This window comes from Myotis daubentonii, chromosome 11, assembly GCF_963259705.1.
Source record: "Myotis daubentonii chromosome 11, mMyoDau2.1, whole genome shotgun sequence".
In the NCBI taxonomy this organism is placed as follows: domain Eukaryota; kingdom Metazoa; phylum Chordata; class Mammalia; order Chiroptera; family Vespertilionidae; genus Myotis; species Myotis daubentonii.
This window is the reverse complement of record NC_081850.1, coordinates 65,017,656-65,040,228: the sequence shown is the minus strand read 5'-3', so window position 1 is coordinate 65,040,228 and position 22,573 is coordinate 65,017,656. Positions and strand designations below refer to the sequence as shown.

General features: G+C 46.1%; 1 protein-coding gene across 1 annotated transcript in view; it reads right to left on the bottom strand.

Annotated features, from left to right (window-relative positions):
- Nucleotides 1-3,140: 3,140 nt before the first annotated feature.
- SNX30 (sorting nexin family member 30) overlaps nucleotides 3,141-22,573 on the bottom strand; it is a 91,822-nt gene continuing 72,389 nt past the window's right edge. The window contains exons 8-9 of the mRNA XM_059657712.1: nucleotides 12,154-12,306; nucleotides 3,141-10,008 (exon numbers count right to left, since the gene is read on the bottom strand). Coding sequence (XP_059513695.1) covers nucleotides 9,949-10,008; nucleotides 12,154-12,306 — 213 coding nt within the window. The 3' untranslated portion in view covers nucleotides 3,141-9,948. The remainder of the gene's footprint in view (nucleotides 10,009-12,153; nucleotides 12,307-22,573) is intronic.

Genomic DNA, 22,573 nt, shown 5'->3' with positions numbered 1-22,573 from the left:
CTCTCTGGCAGCACCGAGGGTGAATCGATAGGGGAAGGAGTGAGCAGATTTGGAGAAAGGAGACAAGCAGAGAGACCCTTGCAGTAGCCCAGGTGAAGGATGATGGTGGGCTGATATTGGGTAAGAAGCTATGAGGTTGGAGAAATGTAGGTGGACTTGAAGAAATATTTGGAAGTGAGAGGTCAACAGGAGGTGGTGATAGATGTGAGGCAAGAATGATTCGGATTTGGGTTTCAGGCAAGTAGGAAGAAAGTAGAGCTCCTCACTGAGACAAGCAACATAAACTCAGAAGGTAGGATGGGGAAGGGTGAGTTCAAGGCCATGCTCCCATCTAAACTCTCACCAATAAGCTCATTCCTCTTGACTCTTTGCCTCCCACCCCAGTCGTGAATGATTCCCCCAACCTGAATGAATCTAATCACTGGCTTCTTCATTCCTGCTCCTGAAAAGCTTGCTCTGAACATCTAGAACAATCACCTTATTTGTCCACATTGATCCTGCCGTACACTGTGGGGTTTAACCTGAGTAGGGCTCTCAAAGCCCCAGTAGTGGCTCCTTTTTAACCCCAGCTGTCACTAGGGTAGCAGTTTCCAACTTTTTCTATTCTCCCCAAGTCATTGTTTCTTCTAACAGATGTTCTAACCCAGGGGTTCTCAGAGTGTGGTTCCTGGGCCAGCAGCATCAACAATCCCTGGGAACTTGTTAAAATGCAAATTCTTGGGCCCCATCAGAATCAAACTCTATGGGTGGGGCCCAACAATTGCATAGGGTGGGGCCCAACAATTGCTGTTTTCGCAAGCCTTTTCGCTTAAGAATCAGGGTTCTAATTTATGGTCCTGACTTTTTCTCCTTAAACTCTGTCCCTGAGTCCCCCTCCTCCTCTCCCTGCATCCTGAATTCTTGAGTCCCTTAAATCCATGTCCTTGGTTCTCTTCCCAAGTAATCTAGTTTACTTCCATGGACTCCAGAAATCTCTTTCTAATAATCCAGTCAACACCTCCACCTGAATCTCCTGAAACATAAATCCAAACCAAATTTCCCTTCTCCCACCCTATCCTCTAATATTTTTTATATTCTCCTCCTGATTGATTTCATAGTTCACCTCCCAGCTCCTAGGCTGGCGGTCTCCAAGTCATCTCTGACCCCTTCTCTCACCACAGAAATCTCATCAATCAGCTCCCTTTCTATCACTTCTTGCCACTTTTGCAATCTATTCCCATCGAATCCTCCACATACTACCTCCATCGTCCTTTTAAAAGAAACCAGTTGAAAAAGATATACACCCCCCAAAAAAGGTATACAACCCACTTCTTAATTTTCAATGACAAAGCATCCAGAAAGGATGATCATGGGAATATCCTTAATATCTAAGTTGGCCATATTTAAACAAGTCCTAGGAAGAGTCTTCCCATAAGGGCTATTCTATAATGGGTGCCTAGCAGACACTAGGTGCTTTGCATATATTAAACTAGTCCAATCAGCAACCCTTCAGGGGAGGCATGTCTTCATTCACAAATCACAACACTGGCATACACTGGCCTAGCTCCTGAGGGCGCCAACCCGCGCCCCGCCCCCCCCAAGTGTGAGGAGCCTGAAAGCCTCTCTGCTCTTCTAGCCTGGTGCAGTCACCCCTGCTGGTGTCTATAGCAAGTCTGTCTATCTCAGCCATGGCTCTTGTCAGATCTTCATCGCATCTACTTTTCCTTGGACAATGTCATATCCTTGTCTTCATTTCAACTATTAGATTGATTTATTGCTCAAAATTCTCACTCTGTTTGTGTTTCCTACAAGCAGAATTTCCTGGCTGAGAGATAAAATTTTCCCAATGGGACATTTGAGGAGGTCAAATCAGGTTGATTCAGTCCATGCCCAGGTCATTGCCGAGGAGTAACAAAGATGTGCTTCTGGTCTGAATGCTCAAACTGAATTACGTGATACAAACCACATGCAGAAATAAATTATATTCTCTATATTAAAAAAAATCACAACAACTCTGTGGTGAGAATTCGGAGATGTGGCTTGCCTAAAGCTACATAGCAATTTAATGCCAAATCTCTCTCCCTCACCCACCTTGCTGCCTCATTTTGTATGGCTACATTACATTAGTGACATCTACTATCAGTAAGCCAAATTTAACACCAGGTTAAGTCCACTTCCAGGCCACTGACTTCATTAGGAAAGCTTAACCTAGCTTTCTGGCCTCTAATTTGCAACACACTGTAACACTCTAATGAGCCACAGACATTTCTTCTTTCCTTATGGATTTTTATTATTTTCATTATTTTTTTTCAGTGGCTTCACACAATTGAAACTTATTTTTTATATATCCAATAATTCATGCAGGTATGTAACAGGCAGCCTTCAACACAAGGAGTCGGGGACCTCCATTTGGTCAACCCCTAGGGACTTGGGGACCTTCTCTTCCATCCAGTGGACAGAAAAGAATAGAGTGTAGGAATTCCTGGGGGAGGTTTTCATGGGCCAGGCCTGGACATGGAATCCATCACTGTCACATATATTTGCTGACAAGAACACATACGATGGCTACATCCAACTGCAAGGAAGGCTGGGAAATTGTTGGGGTCCAGCCCCAGCAGGTCCAGGGGTTCCCAAAGGTGTGGACGGAGTCGGCGAAGAAGGAATGACGTGGAGACAGCGTTCAGTTGATCGGCATAGCGAGGTTCTCTATCCAGGTTCTCCAGCCAGGTTCTCTCCTTATGGATTTTTAAATAACAACTAAGCAGTCAAAAAGAAATCAGGAGCTGACTGGCCCTGTCCCAGAAAATGATGTTGTGCTTTGCTATGGATGGAGTAGGAAGAAGTCCTTCCTGTAACTCCAGGTCTGGCTGCCAGCCTCCCCGCCAATCCTGGTTTCATGCATAGTCTCGTACATGGTTACACTACAGACACTAGGTAGTTTCTTCATCTCCCCAAGCCAGTGCCAACAAGTAAATGTAGGAGATGGCAAATTGAGGATGAGTCTATAAAGAAGTGAAGAATAAAAACTGGTCAATTATATTTTATTGCGGTTGCTCTGTATATCCTGATATTTGTCGGCAAGCTTTAGAGAAGAAAAACAAAAGAGAGACGTGCATGTTTTCGCTCTTGTAAAAGGGCACAAACGAGAACAAGACTCAAGGTAAAGAAAGCATCTTTTATAGATTTATTGGTCCATTACTTTAATTGAGGTAAAGAAACCTTGAAAATTTACAGGCTAACAGTTTATCAAGCAATACAAATTCTTTTGTTTACCTCAAAATGTAATACTAATCCCACGGTAAACAATGGACAGAATGTTTTATACACAGACATATGAAAAAAAGTGGACAAAAACCTCGTGTCAACATCAAAAATGCAACAAAAGGTCTTTTTTTCTTTTTACAATCTCTGGGTCCCACAACAGGGGAAAAAAGGTGACATTCTTTTTAAAATTTGGTACCTTCATGACACAAAGACTTTGATCTGTAAATAAATCACTTTCTCATTGACACACATTCTTCAACACATTTTTTTTTTTTAATTCACAGCTTTTGATTTGGCTTAATGGCAGCATGGAGAGAGAACACATTTACACAGAGGACTTGATCAACACCTCAGAAGGTGTTTTTTCCTTTCAAAAAATTTAAATGTAAAGAATGACTTCTAAACATAAGAAATACGGTCCATAATTTGGACATGACCTAAGCAAAAGGTTGTTTTTGTTTTGTGTTTTTCAACAGTTAAAATACAAGTAGAAAGTCTGCTGGCAGTTTATGTCATGGGAATACTATCAGGTGTACATCATTTCCCCATGCATTCCCAACTCATAGACCTCAAGGGAGCAGGCACACAGCAGTACAGCGGACAGGGCATCTGCAGGCCGGACCCGAACCTCAGCATGAGCAGGTGAATGGGTTGGACTGTTCAGAGCCGCTGGCATGTTATTCGCTGAAGGCCCAGCTGACATGGGCACCATTTCAACATACTGAGTCACGTTTTTGTTTACAATCTGCTTTCATCGCTCCATTTCCACACCGAGGAAAAAGCATCCCCCCTTCGTCTTTCCAGTGTGTGGCTGGAGGGCTGGCCTGGGACGGTGAACCAGCCTGTCAAACAGGGGTGTTGACAGCTGTTGCCTGCTCTCACCCGGCCTGCAGGGAGCCAGAATCCCCCAGTGAGAGCATAGCAGGGACAATACTCAGTCACTGGTTTTCATTGAAAAAGCCCTAGTAAAACTGACTAAATTATGTGAGTCAACACAATATGTTTTCTGTTTTTGGCATTTCAACCTGTGGAGCATTTCTTCCTGAAATGTGCTGGTCTGAGGCCTCCACGGTATCTCTTAAAAAGCTGCTCTGCAGAATCAGGGTAAAGCTTTAATATTGTCATAATCTATAGGGTTCTTTGTATCTATGTGATTTGTCAATGCTGATGCCATTTATCCTCTACAATCAAAAGTGTGCCAAAAGGCACTAAGTTAATTTTTCACACTCTAAAACAAAAAAGGTCTTGTGGTCCATGTGTTTCCTTACATTATCAAAAACATCATTTGGCAATAGCAATACTTAGCTTTCTCTTCCCAAAAGGCAGCCCTAATTATGAACCCTACTTTCTTAATTTGTTTCTTTAAGACAGTGGTTCTCAACCTTCTGGCCCTTTAAATACAGCTCCTCATGTTTTGACCCAACCATAAAATTATTTTCGTTGCTACTTCATAACTGTAATGTTGCTACTGTTATGAATCTGTGGGAAACTGTTTATTGCCTTCACTATCTGATAAGTGTAGACAGAGAACCCCCCGAAGGCTGGGTGCCTTTGAAGCTCTAGCAGAGGTCGGAGCTAGGCGCCACCTCTGTTTGTCCAGACAGTGGTAGCTGAAGCAACTTCCCCATTTATTATTAAGTAAACCCTTGCTGATGGGCTAGTCTGCTTGTTACTAGGTGGTCACCTGCCTAAGGGCTATGCTATGGGTGCATCCCAGAATCAATAAAAGCTTGGTGAGGCCTGAGCACGGGTGGAAGTCCTTCCCCTTGAGTTGGACTTGCCCGCCTGGTCCCCCAATATTTCAAATTATCTCTTGTCTTTTCATTTGTGTGCGGTTCTGCTTCCAGTTCCTGAACCCTGACCCACACGGGACGTGGGAAGGAAACACTCAACATGAATCGTAATGTAAATATCTGATATGCAGGATGGTCTTAGGCGACCCCTGTGAAAGGGTCGTTCGACCGCCAAAGGGGTCGTGACCCACAGGTTGAGAACCGCTGCTTTAAGAGGACTGAGGACTGACTACGCTAGACCTCTTGTGTTTAGGCTGAACAACTGATTACATTTCTAAAAACTCTTTTTTAAAAAAATCCAGAATCTAAAAAACACCCATTGAAGAATAAGGCATTTTAACAGGTGTTGACAAATTCTCAGAAAGTAGAGTCAGGCTTTTAACAGTCTGTGGCATTTTTAAAAGTCTGGATTTGTTTATTTTCAAGTGCTAAGTACACAGAATGTTTATGTATGAGACACAGAATCTTACTGGTTTGTTAAAGTTATTTTTTCAAAGCCCTTATTTACAGGCTTTCTATAGTAGCAAAAACTACCTGGATAACGCATTTTTCTGCCACACAGAAGGGATCAGACAGCCTCACCCAGAAAGCATTTCAAATACATACGATTAAGAAAGAACAGTCAAACCCCCTGTAACAGAGTCCCTCCCCACCTTTTCTAATGCAGCCAGCCCTTCGCATGCTCTAATCTGTGCAGCTATGGGGAGACCAGACATCCCTCAAACAAAAAGCTAACCACCTACTGGGTGGATTGATCAAAAAACGGGTTTCTGGTTTAGTCACTGAATTAAAAAAACAAACAAACAAAAACACAAGGAAGAGGACCACTCCAACACACCTGGCTCAATCTGTCTGGCCGAGGGGATGACATTTTCCCCAAATTTACTGCTAAATGCCACCTGCCATCCAAACAGAGAAAACGTAATAAGTGAGAGGGCGTGTCCAATCTGTTGCCATCTTGAGGACTTTTGAGAGGCAAACCCCCATTACCAACATCATTTTGTAAACGGAGATGACCAAAGCGGTGTTTCCCCAACCTCATCATTAGATTAACCAGTTTCCAGACCTTTAGCGCAGGCGTCTAGGAAGGCGGGGTCCAGGATGGTAGGCCCGCCCTGACCACAGGCAGCCCATTTGCTCAGCAGAGGCCCCTTTTAGTGCAGCCAGAGCAGAGCCCAACTCTGACCCATCTTAAGAACCAAAGAGATGAGGCCAACATAGACCCAGGAGGTGGCTCTGGACCGCGCTGTCCCTCCTCTCTCACCCGTCAGGACACAGTACAGAGAATGACTGTTCTCAAGCCCCATGAATGGCATCAAAACAGCAACTGGTGCCCATGGTTTCAATGCTCCCAATCTCAGGATCAAGCCACACAAACTCTGGGTGTCTCTTGGACTGATGCCGTCCCGAGAGAACCTGCACCGGCCGACGGCCGCCCTCCTCTAAAGCAGAGCTTCCTGTCGTTCCGTCACAAAAGGCGGCCTCCCAGGAAAGGAGCAGCAAGTGTGCACAGACAGCGACTGAGAAAACACTCATTCAACAACATGCAGAACACCCTCCGGTGTGGCTGAAATTTGGCATGAAGACAAGCTTACGTTACATTCCCCAGGATCCCAGCGTGGTGCCGGGTGGTGTTATTTCAACTAAAGAAAGGTGTCTGGTGAGTTCAAGGAGCAGCACAGTGAAATACAAGTTGATCGCCTCCCACATCGCACTATCTGAGCTCACCGGGAATCGTCGTTGAGCTTTACTAAAGGAGAAAGCCCGGCCGTGTAGGATAGGCTGCTTCCATCAGGGGCAGTGGTTCCTTGCAGAGTAGCCTAGGATCTTCTTGTAGGCCCAGCCCCTGATAAGAAAGAGCAACGTCCGCATCCGCTGCCATCTTATCTTCAACACCACCTGCTCCCTAAAACCTGCTGTTTCTAGGAACCCTCTCTTCTGCCTTGGCCTGGATTTTTGACCTGGGAAGTGAAACCTGTCGTTTCCCAGGCCCGGGGCCAGCGGACGGAATGACTGTCCATTTCACGGCCATGTGCTCAAGCCTCGCAACCTGCCCATGTCTGCCTGAGGTAAGGTGTACCTGCAAGCAAAAAATCTCCTGGAAAATGAATACAAGACAGGAGCTGGTGCTCTCAGCACCAGGCTTTGTGGAGACAAGGAGGATGGGGCGACGAAGCCTCGATGAGGCAGTCTTTGGCACAGAAGTCTCTGGATCACACATCTCCTGGGGCAGTGGTTGGCAAACTCATTAGTCAACAGAGCCAAATATCAACAGTACAACGATTGAAATTTCTTTTGAGAGTCAAATTTTTTAAACTTAAACTATATAGGTAGGTACATTGTTATTAACTTAATTAGGGTACTCCTAAGGCTTAGGAAGAGCCACACTCAAGGGGCCAAAGAGCCGCATGTGGCTCGCGAGCCGCAGTTTGCCAACCACGGTCCTAGGGGATCAATCACCTTTGTGCTGATCAAGATGAAGAGGCGAATGCTTGGGCCTGCTGACCCTCAGGGGAGCCCTTAGAGGACTGAAGAGCCTCCCTCACTGCCTACTGTCCCTGCCTCCTCACCTTAAGATGCCAGCCTAGGCCATTTCTCCAAGGAAGCTTGTACTACACACGGCTCTCCCCAGACCTGCTACCAGTAGCATGCTGGAGGGCGGTGAGCCGTGTTTCAGCTTTTGCTGGCGTCTTATGGCACAGGAACATCACATGGGGGCCAAAGAGAGGAAGACAAAATCCCAAGGTGCCCAAACCCTTTCAGAGCTAGTCTTTCACCTCCAGAAATGTTCAGAGGTGACTGCGGGCCCTACGCCCTTCCCCAAATGTCCCACTGATGAACCTAGCAGACTACCGTCTAGTTTTCCTGTAACTCCTGCCATAGTTCTTTCTGAGTATTCATTACACTGGGCAACGTTTTAAAAGCACACATTCCATAAGGCAAGGCTTCACACATTCCCAGAGATGAGTGTTCTCTGTTGGCCCGTCTATCAAATCTCAATAGAGAGCCATCAACCCACCCTGATTCTACCAGCAAGCGGTCAGGCTGGACCCGGGCACCCATGCCCACACCAACGTGATGGTTTAGAGGTAGAATGAAGCACTGAATCACCCCTCGGGCTAGATGGACTGTTCTTATCCACCTACTTCAATGACTCCTTTCTAATCGTACCAAACTGAAAATTCACATCAGAGGGTTTGCGCACAGCACGAACGGGGTCTGACAGTGCAGTGAAGTACCCATTGATATAAAAAGTATAATTTAAACCGCGACTTTTTCAAACACGATGAAACAGAACCAACTGTCCTGTGCCGTCCAGCTGCTGCCCCGACAGCATCACAGCATGGCTGGCACCAGGCCAGCTCTGCCGTCGGAAGTGGAGTGGCGTGACTTCAACGTGCCGCGCGCTGGCTGACGGCACCTGCAGGTTACCTTCCGCGTGCAGGGCTGTCTCCGCACGACTGCTTCATTAAAAAAAAAAATAAAAAAATACTACCGCGTATTTGAGGCTCAGATTTATAATTTTATAAGGATGAGCCGCGGGAGAAAGAACACAAACGTGACATGTAGCTTCCTTTCAGAAGAAAAAAACCTAGTTGGAAGATAGATATTTTTTTTTCCCCCATCTGCTTGTTTGATGTTGATTTTAAAAGTAAACCTGGTAATAGTTTGGAATAAAGACTAGATGCAGCCAGCAGGCCCCAGGAGCTTGGCTGCAAACTGACCTTAGCTCCACCAGAAGCAGAGAGTCCACTGCCGCCGGTGTCATAGTGGAGGTTTGACCAGGGACTGACTTTGCTCCTGGACAGAAATAGTGGGGGTTAAAGCACTTCATGTAGGACATTCACACTGAGTTTGCAGAATCTCGACTGTGTCAGAACCACACACCAGCCTCTCACCAACGCGTTGCCCAAGCACTCAGTGGACGTAATAGGAAACATTAAACTAGGACTTTTTGGTGAGGTAAAGGCAATTGCACAAAGCAGATGTGGGAGGCGGGGCTTGGCATCTGCCCCATGGTCTCAGCAACAGGGGGAGCTACCCTGACTTCGAGACTATAGCTACTCCCCCACAGGCCTACTCTCTACTTTGATGACATTTCACAAACAAAACAACAACATGGAAGGACATCACAGAGAAAAATGCACCTTTTTTCATTTTACACAAAAACAGTTTCCAATCTTCCGCATTCTAGTGTCAGAAAAAAGTTTGGGGAGCCCTGTCCTCCAGCTCCCCGAGGCATCGCGTAAGGACAAGGACGCTGGCTGGCTGGCTCTAGTTCGGATGCATTTAGACACTGATTTCAATGGCCCCACGGGAACCAGGAACCATCAAACAGGCACACTCATCACGAGCAGGCAGCAGGCCACACACAGCTTCAGGCCACTGTACATTAAGGACCTTCCACGGAGGTGCCGACACCTGCCAGGCTGGGACATGTCACTGCCCACAGAGGTCAGTCCAGAGCTGCTGTGTCCCCACGGGAAGCAAGAATGGCCCCCTGTTTGTGCCTTCCTCACATCCCTGAAAAGCGGGGCCCGGGTTCCCTTCCGCAACAGGCAGCTCCGCTGTCCCAGAACAGGAAACTGTGACAAGATGTCAGAGGGTCAACTGAGGATATCCGGTCCCTCGCTTTCGAATCTTCGTAGTGTTCCGTGTCATAGGTTCCTTCACAGCACGGAGGTCTGCTGCTTTTGCTGAGAGATGATTATAGCCTTACACCTCCGCCAGGGAATAAATACTAAGTGAAAACAACTGTCAGACAAAGGCAGGTGGGGAAGGGAGAGAAATACACGAGGAGAGATGTTTCTGTGGTTGCTTGCTCGGTGCCTGCTCTCTGGCACAGCAGGGACATCCGGGATGGCGTGCCGTGCCCTGTGTAGGTAGAAGAGCCTCTGTCCCCAGAAGGAATTCACTTGGCCTCTTGCTTCTCCTGTAGAAGTGGAATAATCGACTCCCACGCCATGAGGCACTGAAACAACAACACGGGGCACGGAGTATCAGCATCGGGTTTCAGATTTCGGGGTCAGCTTCTTAATTCTGCTCTAATCCTGCCGATCCTGCTGGGTGACCTTGTCTAATGATGCCCACATGCGTTATCCATAACTACCAGCAAGGGAGGAGGTAACAGGTGCTGGTTTTGAAAACTTCACCCCCATTTCTACGAAAGACACACAGCGTCTGTACAAGGTCGCAATGCGCTGTCCATACTAAATGCTCACATCCAATAAGTGGAAATGGAGTCACTGAAAGAAATTCCTTCCCTTCAAAAAGCAGAGAAGAGACCAGGCTGCGAACCCTTGATGAGGCCCTAGGTTCTCAGCCAGGATGGGGACATGGCTCCAGGTATGGGTGGTGCCTGCATAAGGCTGGAAGTCACACTGGAATGAGTCAGCCACCTGGCTCTGAGGGGGTGGAAACCCGCTCTTCCTCACCAGCCTCACTTTTACTTGTATGGAGGCTCCAGGAGCTCCCAACTGGGACAATGGCGGGAGGGACCTCTGTATTTATTGTTTCATCATGTCCAAACACTGCCATGTATTTCACATTCACTATCAGTAGTCCTGACGACACACACACACACACACACACACACACACACACACACACACACACACATACTTTATAGATGAGGAAAATGAGACCCAGGAGGTTAAGTAACTTGCCCAAGACACACAGCTAATAAATGGCAGAGGCTCATGACTCCAAAACGAGAGTTCTTCCAACTATACCAATCTCCGTGCACCCCAGGTCCGTAGACAACTTAGGCACTCTCCTCCGAGACCACCCTACTCAGCCAAACTGGTTTTCCCTTTGAGAAGTCTTTTGCAAAGAGGGACGGACAGGGGAATCACACAAGGCCTTTCTTAGAACCAGGAATTTGTGCTGAGTCACTTGGGGATGAATTCAGAGGAGATGGGAGGAAAGAGGCATCTTTAGGTCAAGAGCGGTGAAATCACTCCCTGCTACTCTTTCTTGGTGACTCTGAGGTTGGAGAAGAAGCCGGATGCAGAGCTTACTTTCAAAACCAGAGACCAGGGCGGGGTCCAAGGCATGCTGGGTCCTGCTCTCTCCCTTCAGGATCCTTCTATGTCAGCGATGGACCCAAGGCCACACCAGCTTTCCTTTTAATCCTCAAATGCTTAAGCTTTTCCGGCCTTGCATATGTTACATAGGGTGTTCCCTTTGCCTGGAATACTTACTCCCCAAGTCCTTGTCTCTGAGAATCAGATTAAATGCCATTTCCTCAGTTTGGCCTTCCCGTCCCTAATCTGAATTATGCCCCCAGTACTTTCTCCCACAGTTTCCTGTTCTTTCCCTCACTCTGCAGTGGTGGAATTGTTGTACCAATGCAGATCCTCCACCAGACTGAGGGCTCCTTAATGACAGGAGTCCTGCTGTTTTGTTTATTAATGTGTACCCACCCCTTGCACACAGCAGATACACAGAAAGCGTTTGTTAAATGTACGTAGGAGCCAAGATGAGGTCCCAAGACAGTGAGCCTATTTGCGATAGAAGGGAATTCATGAAAAAAGCTGTTTATAATTGTTTTCCCTTGTAATTCTACATGCCTTTTTTAAAGGTATTTAAAGTCTGTTTTAAAAACAAAACAAAACAGGATTGTGATAAGGGGTCTACAGGCTTCAGCAAATAACCAAAGGGATCCATGGCACAATGGATGTGAGGAACCCGTGGAGGTAGAAACACAGCAGGTGATTCCTTTAAGCTGTAACCCCAAAGCCTCCATTAAAGTAACCCCAAAACCACAGTAATGTAACCCCAAGCCTCCACTGACTGGGGGCATCCCTGCGCTAAGGCCTGACTGATTCTGGGAAGCGGCGAGCTGCCAGGGCCAAAGGACACGGTAGAGAAAAACACTGCCATCAGCAGTGACTGCAACTGAAACCCCAGTGGGGGTTCTGCTCCCCAAATCAGCACCACATCGAGCACAGCTGGGCAGACATGCAGGGGTTGCTAAGAATAAAGTAAAATAGGGAAGGAGCTGGAACCGGCAGGATCCCTAATTCTGGGTTTCTGACAGGCCCTCCCTAAAGGCTCTGTCTATGGGAAATACTTCCTTAATGAGAGGGCTGTGGTCCTTCGGCGTGCCCCTTACCTTCTCATAATATTGGATGTTCTTGTCAGCCATTCCCATGAGCAGCTGCCGGAAGTCCTGCCTCTTGTTGTTCTGCCACCTCTCCATGTCGGCTTTCAGGTCAGCATTGAAGCACTCCATCCGATCCTGACATTTCTCAACGTCCGCGGGCACCTGAAGGGCGATGCAGAAGTGGGTGTAACTGGTCTCTCATGCCCCAAATTGCTCTGCTCACACAGTTGTGAAGGGCCAAGTCACAACATGAAAATGTTATAAACCCACTCTCTCCTCTGGAGGCGTTTGCCTGCAGGCAGAGCCCATTGTTTTCAGGTCTAAGAAGGAACTCTGAAAGACCATCCTGACCCAAATCTTCAAACCCATCCAAGCGTAAGGGACTGTGGGAAACACCCACCCCATTTATAAACAGAAAGAAGAAACATTGTAAGCAGAGTCATATATCTTTGGTTCCTGTTTTTAAAATATAAAAATGTGTGTAGATTTTGCAAATAGCCAGCAGGATTTGGTATTGCCCTGTGAGTTTCCCATGTCCAATAATGAAATTAGAAAAGGTTCTCCCATATCAAGTGAACTATTCCATTAGTTCTTTTTTTTTTTTTTTCAAGATATTTTTTACACTTTATTTACTTTATTTTTTTATTTATTTATTTTTTAATTAAATCTTTATTGTTCAGATTATTACATTTGTTCCCTCTTTTTTCCCCCCCATAACTCCCCTCCTCCCAGTTCCCGCCCCACCCTCCGCCCTCACTCCCCACCCACTGTCCTCATCCATAGGTGCACGATTTTTGTCCAGTCTCTTCCCACATCTCCCACACCCCTTTCCCCACCAAGAATAGTCAGTCCATTCCCTTTCTATGTCCCTGATTCTATTATAATCAACAGTTCATTCTTTTCATCAGATTATTTATTCACTTGATTCTTAGATTCACTTGTTGATAGATGCATATTTGTTGTTCATAATTTGTATCTTTACCTTTTTCTTCCTCTTCCTCTTCTTAAAGGATACCTTTCAGCATTTCATATAATCCTGGTTTGGTGGTGATGAACTCCTTTAGCTTTTCCTTATCTGTGAAGCTCTTTATCTGACCTTCAATTCTGAATGATAGCTTTGCTGGATAAAGTAATCTTGGTTGTAGGTTCTTGGCACTCATCACTTTGAATATTTCTTGCCACTCCCTTCTGGCCTGCAAAGTCTCTGTTGAGAAATCAGCTGACAGTCGTATGGGTATTCCCTTGTAGGTAACTGAGTTTCTTTCTCTTGCTGTTTTTAAGATTCTCTCTTTATCTTTTGCTCTTGGCATTTTAATGATGATGTGTCTTGGTGTGGTCCTCTTTGGATTCCTTTTGTTTGGGGTTCTCCGCGCTTCTTGGACCTGTAAGTCCATTTCTTTCACCAGGTGGGGGAAGTTTTCTGTCATTATTTCTTCAAATAGGTTTTCAATATCTTGCTCTCTCTCATCTTCTGGCACCCCTATAATTCTGATGTTGGTACGCTTGAAGCTGTCCCAGAGGCTCCTTACACTATCCTCGCATTTTTGGATTCTTTTTTCATTTTGCTTTTCCGGTTGGATGTTTTTTGCTTCCTCGCATTTCAAATCATTGACTTGATTCTTGCGCTCCTCTGGTCTGCTGTCGGGCGTCTGTATAATATTCGTTATTTCAGTCCGTGTGTGCTTAATTTCTAGTTGGTTCCCCAATATAAGATCGAGGGTCTTATTAGTTTTCGTGTAGATCTCATTAAGTTTATCGGCAGCTTCTAAACAGTTCTTGAGAGACCTTAAAAGTGTGGTTCTGAACTCTATTTCTTCCATTGACAATTTTGTCCTGTTTCTTTGTCTCCGCATTTTGTTATGCTTCCTTGGTGCACCCCCTAGTGGTCTTTGTTCGCAGTCTTATAGATAAATCTTGATTGTTGTAGCTAATTCCAGGGAGGGTTTGACCTCCAGGCCAAGTGGCTATGAGAATCAGCTGTGTCAGCAGTGAGAGAACTTCTGTCCTCTAGGGAGGTGCTAATCTAGCCTTTGCCTGAGGCTATCCGGCAAATGCCTCTGTGCAGGGTGTGGGCAGGGCGGGTGGCACAGGATCAACAGGGTGGGCCAGAGAGAGCAGTTATGGGGGCTCTCAGTCCTGTCCCCAGGGGCTCTGCCTCTCTGAGTCCCAGCACCCGCTGCAAAGCTCGGAGAGAAAGCTGCACTCGCTCTGACCGAAGCCAGACAGTCCCGCTTCTCCCGTTTGAGTCTGGGTCCCTAAAGACTCGCCCGGATCTGGAGCTCAGAGTCTGCGACTCCCTCCAGATTGAAAACGCCAACCACGCCCTCCGCCGCCAGCCCGCTCCGCGCACTCCGCACCTCAGAATTTGACTTCAGCACTGCGCCTCCTCTGAGTGTCCGTATGCGTTTCTCTTTCCTCCTAGTTGTAGGACTTCCACTCAGCCAGCGTTCCTGTGGTTCTGGGTGATGTCCGTTCCGTGTTTTAGTTTCACTTTTGAAGTAGTTGTTCAAAGCAGCAAACTCCGGCGTTAACCTATGCCGCCATCTTGGTTCTCCCTTTATTTACTTTATTTTCTATTCCATTAGTTCTTGATGCTTGACAATGTCTATCCTCATTAACCAGAGAATTAATTGCAATAATATCACTGTTGGCCAGCTCCCTCTTCTGAACCCCACATTACATATAATCTGGAGACTTATCTATGCTCTCCAAGATAGCAGATCACCAAAAAAAGAAAAGTTAAAGTTAGGCAACTCTGGGGAAGAAAAGATTATGTATGCATGTCAAACGAATATGAAATACAAATTCAAGTTTTTCCTTAAAGAAGACCTCAAAATGGAACAAAGTCTGAATTTCACAACTTTCATTTTGCTTTGGTGAGTTTTATCCATCCTACACATCTAGACAGAGAATCCAATATTATGAAAAGGTAACAGGAAATTATTACCCTGGTTGCCAAAGCACAAAGCTAGATTCTCTCCTAACTCAAGAGCTCCATTGGGCACTGATGGTAGCTAGGGGTTCAAGGCGCCCAAAGCTGGGTCAATGCCCACCTGCCAAAAGCTTCCCAACAACAAATAAGGCCTTGTATACATTTTGTGTGCCGGCTCCTGTGAACCCCAAAGTCTCCAAGCTGTGGGTCATCTTCAGGGTCACTCTTTACCAACCAAGGAATTTTTATGCTGAGGCCTTATGGGCAAGGAGCCAACCCAGAAACAGCAATAATGGTGAGGCCAAGCCTGAGGGAGCTGGACACCTTGAGAGCTTCTAAAAGTGCCGAGGGCACTGGCCATCTGCCACCCAGACCGCTTGGAGATGGCTGCAGGAGCAAGGAAAGGAAAACAGCCTAGGTGAGGGGATTTGAGAGTGCGTGGCATGGAAATTAAACCTGGGTGAGACAAGGATGAGTCGGAGAGAAAGAGACAGCAAGGCAACCTAGGCAACTCGAAAGGAAAGAACTTTTCTCTTCAGAGGGGGAAAGGAGCCTTCCTCAAAGTACTGAAGCTTCTGGAATTACAAACAGACTTGACTTTTCATTCTGGTGCCATGCCTGAGGTCACTCACCCTTGCCTTTCCCTGCTGACTCACCCATTACTGTTGGCCACCTCGGAGGGAACCTGAAACAAAACAAGAGTGCCCTGGCTTTGCTGCACTGGAGCCATTCCCCCATAAACGTCCAGTCATCCAGCCCATGGACACCCAGGGAGCCGGGGTCTGTGGCTAGGCCTCAGCTCCCTGCAGGCGCAGTCCAGTTCCCTTATTCCTCTCGTGGGCACTGCTCATTTTAGCATGTGGGTGAGTGAGTGCATGGGAGCAACTTCCTGTTTGCTTAGCAAAACTACTTCAGCAAAGAGGAAAAGTAAAGCTCTGAAAAGAGAACCTCGTCGGGGGGCACAGGGAGAAGAGGAAGGCTCAGCTCTCTGACTGAGAGGAGTTCCTGCACAGGAAAGGGGAGCTGCTCATGGGGGTGGAAGCTCTGGTTGACCCACAAAAAATCAAGTCAGGACTGCAGCTCTGGAGTTTACGATCACCCCAGCCTGGCTTTGGAAAATATTTTTAGCTCATCATTCTCACAACATACTCCCCAGTTGGCAGTGAGGAATATGAAAGTGCTTAGGTCTCTACAGGCAAACTTGTTTCAAGTTGCCTACCATCCACCTGGGAAGATGCTCCCACTGCACTCAGAGCCCTGTGATGAGCAAAATGTAAGGCGGAACTAGAAAGCGAGTCCAACTAGGATAACAGATCGGGTTTCCTCGGAGAAATTCCACTGAGGCCACTCTTCAGAGAAGTGTGACAACTGGGGGAGGGCACTCTAGAGTGACAGTACGTGCAGATGACAGAAGTGAGACAGCACCTAGACCTACCTTGGCACAGCTCACAGGCCACAGCGCCCATAGAGGCACAGAGAGAGAACTCCAGCTGGTGAGATTGGTGGGGGAGGGGCATAAGCCTGGGGCTCTTCCTGAAGGCCAGGTTTTCTGGGGTCCATTTCCCTCATGCCCCTTTTTTTGAAAAGAGAAAGCCTTGTGCTTCCTCCAACTGTATAGACAGTTATGGGGCCAGATTTTCAGAGTTCAAATACGACATCTACCACTTGCTAGACGGGTAACTTTGGGCTTCTCTATGCCTCAACTTCTTTTTCTGGATAATACTCTCCACCTTACAAGGCTGTTATGAGGTTAAATGAGATAGAATGTATAAAACACTTGGTGCCTGGTATATATTAAACACTCAATAAATATTTGCTCATTCTGGTCAGTATCAACATTATAAATCAAAGTTCATAAAAGACAATCTCTCATTTACATAGTTCCTTAGGTCAGAATATTTTATTGAGCTTTATTCCATGTCTTATAAAAAATGTACTTTTTGTTTTCCAAATATAACCTATTATAATATAATCAAATATCATCGTTCAAACTTCATGTCACTCTTCACCCTTGCTACCCCACCCAAGATTTCTCCAGAGATTGGAGATGAGTCAACACCAAATTCTACTGTCATAGATCATCCTTGGCACCCTGGAACCGGGGCAGTGGCTGTAACTCCAGGAGGGAGGGGATAGTTTAGACCAACCTGGTGCAGACAGAACTGACCGACTTGGCAGTCAATTGCACGTGAGATATAAGATATAGAAGGTCAGAGAAGAGCCTGAAGTTTCTTTCTAGTCTGGGTGACTAGGGTAGCAATAGTCCACTGTAGGGCTCAGGATAAAGGACAGAACCACAGAACAGATAAAGGCGGTAGCTGCAGCCACGGGGAGAGTGAGACCTGCGCTCCACAAGAGGGGGCTGAAATAACAACAATAAATAACCTGATTTTAAAAAGAGCAAAGGAAAAAAAAAAAAGAGCAAAGGACCTGAATAGATATTTCTCCAAAGAAGACACACAAATGGCTAACAAGCACATGAAATGATGTTTCACATCACTAATCATTAGGGAAATGCACATCAAAACCACAATGAGACCACTTCACACTCATTAGGATGCTTATTATTTAACACACACACACACACACACACACAGAAAATAAAAAGTGTTGTTGAGAATGTAGAGAGATTGGAACCTTTGGGCACTGTTAGTGGGAATGAAAATGGCACAATCATGGAAAACAGTGTGATAGTTCCTCAACAACAAAAAATAATTATAATATGATACAACAATTCTACTTATGGGTATATAGCCCCCCCCAAAAAAAAAAAACTGAAAGCAGGGTCTCCACGATATATATTGAACACCCACGTTCACAGCAACATTATTCACAATAGCCAAAAGGTGGAAGCATCTCAAGTGCCCACCCACAGATGAGTGAATAAGCAAAATGTGGTATATACAAACAGTGGAATATTATTCAGCCTTAAAAAGGAAGGACATTTTGTTATCCTCACTCGAGAATATGTTTATTGATTTTAGAGAGAGAGGAAGGGTGAGAGAAAAAAACAATGGTTGCCTCCCATACACACCCCAACCGCAAGCTAGGTGTATGCCCTGACTGGGAATTGAACCAGCAATCTTTTGGTGTACAGGATGATACTCCAACCAACTTGGCCACCAGGTCAGGGCAAGGAAGAAAATTTTGACACATGCTACAACATGATTGAACCTTAAGGACATTATGTTATGTGAAATAAGCCAATCACAAGAGAACAAACACTGTCTGATTTATATGAGGTACCTAGAGTAGTCTAATTCATAGGGACAGAAAGTAGCATGGTGGTTTTCAGGGACCGGCGGGAGAGGGGACATGCAGAGTTGTTGTTTAGTTGGGGAAGAATTTCAGTTCTGGAAGATGACAAGAGTTCTAGAGATTGGTTACATAACAATGTGAATTTACTTAACACATTTGAACTGTGCACTTACAAATGGTTAAGATGATAAATCTTGTTATTTTTTTGCCATGATTTAAAATTTTTAATATATGAGGGAATAGAAGAGGAGGCTGAGGAAGGGAGGGTGGATGGGTAGAACTCATGGAGAAGCCTACATTTATAGGGCTAATAAAGGAAGCAGCAAAGGTCACTAGAAAAGATGGGCACAGAAGCAGGGAGTGAGTCAGAGAGAACAAAGCCCTAGAAACACAGGCATGGATAGAGGGGTTAGGTGAGGAGGAAGAGAAGGGTTTAAAGAGAAGAGAATAAGAGGAATTGGGGAGAGCTGCCTGAAATGACTAGCAACTGAAGTTGTCCAACTTTATCAAGAGGAGGGCCGTTGGCATCAGACTCTCAGGATCACATTCTTCTCGCCTTTGTTTCTTTTAGGACAGTGTTTTTTGTGACAATCAGTTCACTGACCAGAAACATCCAGCATTCCTTTTTATCGCAATGGTTTAATTTTCTGACTGAGGTATTGTTAGTTGTGCTATCTTGTGTCTGAAGGATGCTGAGATGGCAATATCCAATGCTAATGGTTGGGTGCTGCTTATCACAAGCCACCAAGAAAAAAAATCACCAGATTAGACCTCATATGGCAAGAAAAACAGAGACCAAGACTGCATTTTTCTTATCAGGTTCCTAATCTCTCATGAGAACATCCACTACAGGATATGGGTTATTGAAGTGATGAGAGAAGGGTCACAGGGGGTTAAAGCATTTGTGTGTGTTGGTAATGTAAGGCCACATAACATTCACTTTTAAATGTATTGAGTCCTTTCCTTGTACCTGGCATTCCTAGGCCCTGATATAAATCCCTACCCAAGTGTCCTTCTTGGAGGTAGGCTGCAGATGTTATATTATCTGCTCCCACAATGACGGTAGATTGAAAAGTCCCCAAAGGTTATATAAAACAGACATGATCCCAAAACCTGGGGGAGAGGGGATGCATCGCTGCCATGGGACAGGTGCCAGGACCAATGACAGAAGCAATTCAAGATGGGATCTTCTCAGCCACATGCTGCCGGGTGAAAGGCAGGGCGGAGCTTCCTAACGGGCTCTGTGTGAATGACAACAACACTGACACCAGCCCTCGGGGAAGTCAGAGTCCCAGGCTGCTCACCTCCAGCTTCAAGCAACCGGTCTGTTTTCCCCAGTGTGCCACACAAACATGTTCATTTTCTATGTGAGCTGTGAGATGAAAAAATGTTGAGGAAACATTGAGATAGGGTCAAGATTGAGAAGCCCTGGGTGCCCTGAAAGAAAGCTTTTTAAAAATATATCTTATTGATTCCAGAGTGGGAGAGGGAGAGAGACAGATAGACACATCAACCATGAGAGAGAATCATTGATGGCTGCCTCCTGCACACCCCCCACTGGGGATCGAGCTAGGGCTTTTTTGGGGTGGGGGGGGGGGAGAAAAAGAAACAAACTTCAGAGAATGGCAGGTGAGGAGAGAGAAGAAAGGACACAGGTGAGTCAAGAGCAGATACACTAGAACAGAGGAGCCTTCAGATCACCTGGTCATGGCTGAAAGGAGCGAGCAGGCACAGAGACTGAAGACTCAGGAGACGGTCCATGTTCTTTCTCTCCCTCAGTCCCTCTGGTACTCATCTATACATGCTTACAAAAGCCAGGACCCTCCTCCCCAAAGACTGCTGGGAGCCCGAGCAGTAGGAATAAAGGGCTCCAACTCTGGAGCAAGACACATCTGAGGGCCAATTCCTGCTCTACCACTTGTTAGCTTTGGCACATACACTATGTATGTAATCCCCCTGAATCCTGGCTCTTCATCTGTAAGATGAGAACAACCACACCCACAGGGGTTGAGGCAGGAATTAAGTAAGATAAGGGAGGTGACAGAGCCCGCCTTCTCTGGCTGAGGTGACCTCTGCCTCATTAGTCTGGCTTTCGAACCCAGGCTGAGATCAAGGCTGCTGCAGGGAGAGCTGGAAACCTCAGGCCTGTCTGTCCTCACTTGGCAGAAGTGTCTGGAAACAAGGACACTCACTTAACTAACTCCCGGGTCTGCAGAAACTCCAGACCAGTCTCTTCGCTCCCATCTACCACCTCAGAGCTGGAGTCCTTGCTCCGGCACATCTCCGCTCACCCAGAATGTTAACCATTCTGTAGTCCTAAGAGCTTTGTCCACAGCCTTGGTGAGGTCTGTCCAAGTGACCCCAAGCTCTCTCTACTTGTGCTCAACCTGAGAGGCAATAGCTCAGTCCCTCCTATTTTCTGCTTCCACCGCCCTCCACGGGACACACTATCTCACCTCCACACTGACAATGAAGCATGGTAGCAACCATGCTTAGGTAAAAATTGCTGTTTAATATTTTAACCCTGCTGACATGGCTTCTGTAATTATTTGCTTGCTAAAATAATAGAAAAGTTATTTTGATTTCCTGAACTTATATAAGTTATCCCATTCGATTGAATACTCCATTGATTGTGGTTTGAATACCCCCATTGATAGTGATCTTACTGGTCTTTCGAAACACATTCCTCTGCACCTGGAGACCATGACAGCACAATTACTCTAAATGGCCTCAGTGGCTCCAGATAATGTGTTTCCATTGACTCAGTGGTCCCAAGACCCTAAACCAGCTGTGGGCAAACTACGGCCCGCGGGCCGGATCCGGCCCGTTTGAAATGCATAAAACTAAAAAAAAAAAAAAGACTGTACCCTTTTATGTAATGATATTTACTTTGAATTTATATTAGTTCACACAAACACTCCATCCATGCTTTTGTTCCGGCCCTCCGGCCCAGTTTAAGAACCCATTGTGGCCCTCGAGTCAAAAAGTTTGCACACCCCTGCCCTAAACTATAATTAATCTTTGTAACTAACTTGCTCAATCTAAGCTTCTGTAACAAACTGCTTTTTGCAAACCAGGTTCCTCATTCCAAACCTCGAGATGTAATCAGTACCCTTTGTGATATTTGCCTACATAAGTCTGATGTTTCGGCCAAGAGGGCACTACGAGATTTGGAGAGCATTTCCCACTCATAGTCCCGGCTTTGAAATAAATGTGGTTCCTTAATTCGACTTCTTGAGGCGTCCTTGTGTGATTCGCGGGGTACAATACAACAACACGACCATTCCCAAAGCTCCTACACTTGGCAGTACCCAATTCAAGACCACCAATGGGTCAGGGCCTAAAAGAGCACCCCTCCCCCCTTTACCTTTTGAAGATAAATGTCAGATTTTTATAAAGCCTTCTCTCCTGGCATCCCTTCTTTGTTCTTTTTTAAACTAGCCACACTTGACAATATTAGCATTGAAAAGTCAAATGCAGAATAAACTGCAAGTTCCCTCCACGGCCCACCCTCATGTTCACATTAGGGTAGGTATGTGCTGTCCCATTTTAAATGCAATTCCCACCCCTCTTTGTTTCCAGCGGTAGCATTGGTATCCTCGTGGCTTGTAAGGAGGGTCAGATTCGCAGGCTCACACACGCCTGTGGTTCTGACGGATCCAGCCCAAGGCAGCAGCCCCTACTAAGAGCCTATAATTTCTCCAACTTCAAAATTAAGATGAGGCAAGCCAAGCATATGCCATCCAAAGCTCCATCTGCCTGAGAACAAACCACTGCCGAGTCTGCTGAGTTTCCTCAACCTAAACATAAAGCAAAACTTCACATTCTCTGACACTGACATTTTCCCTCACTGCAGAGGCCTCCCAGCAGCTGGGGCCACAGGGCTCCCTCCTGCATCCTCCCGACATCCACTCCAGTGTGAAATTCGAAGTGAAGGTCATGGAGGCCCACAAGGCCATTTCCTTCTTCTGGGTGATGGAGAAGTGGTCAGATTTTGCTACTAGTTGTGGCTTCACAAAAATCAACTTTCCTCAGTCTTCAGAGCAACTTTTCAAGATTTCACTTCAAAGCAAGAAGCCCCTAGCCCCTCTCAGGTCTTCTGTTAACGTGCTCAGACCTGGACCCTCCCCTGGGAAAACTCCCCATCGTTCCTCTTCTTCCCTCATCCCTGTGATGGGCCTGTGAACAGTCTTGCTCCCTCAATAACTTACAGCAGAACTCATTGAGACCTGGGGTAAA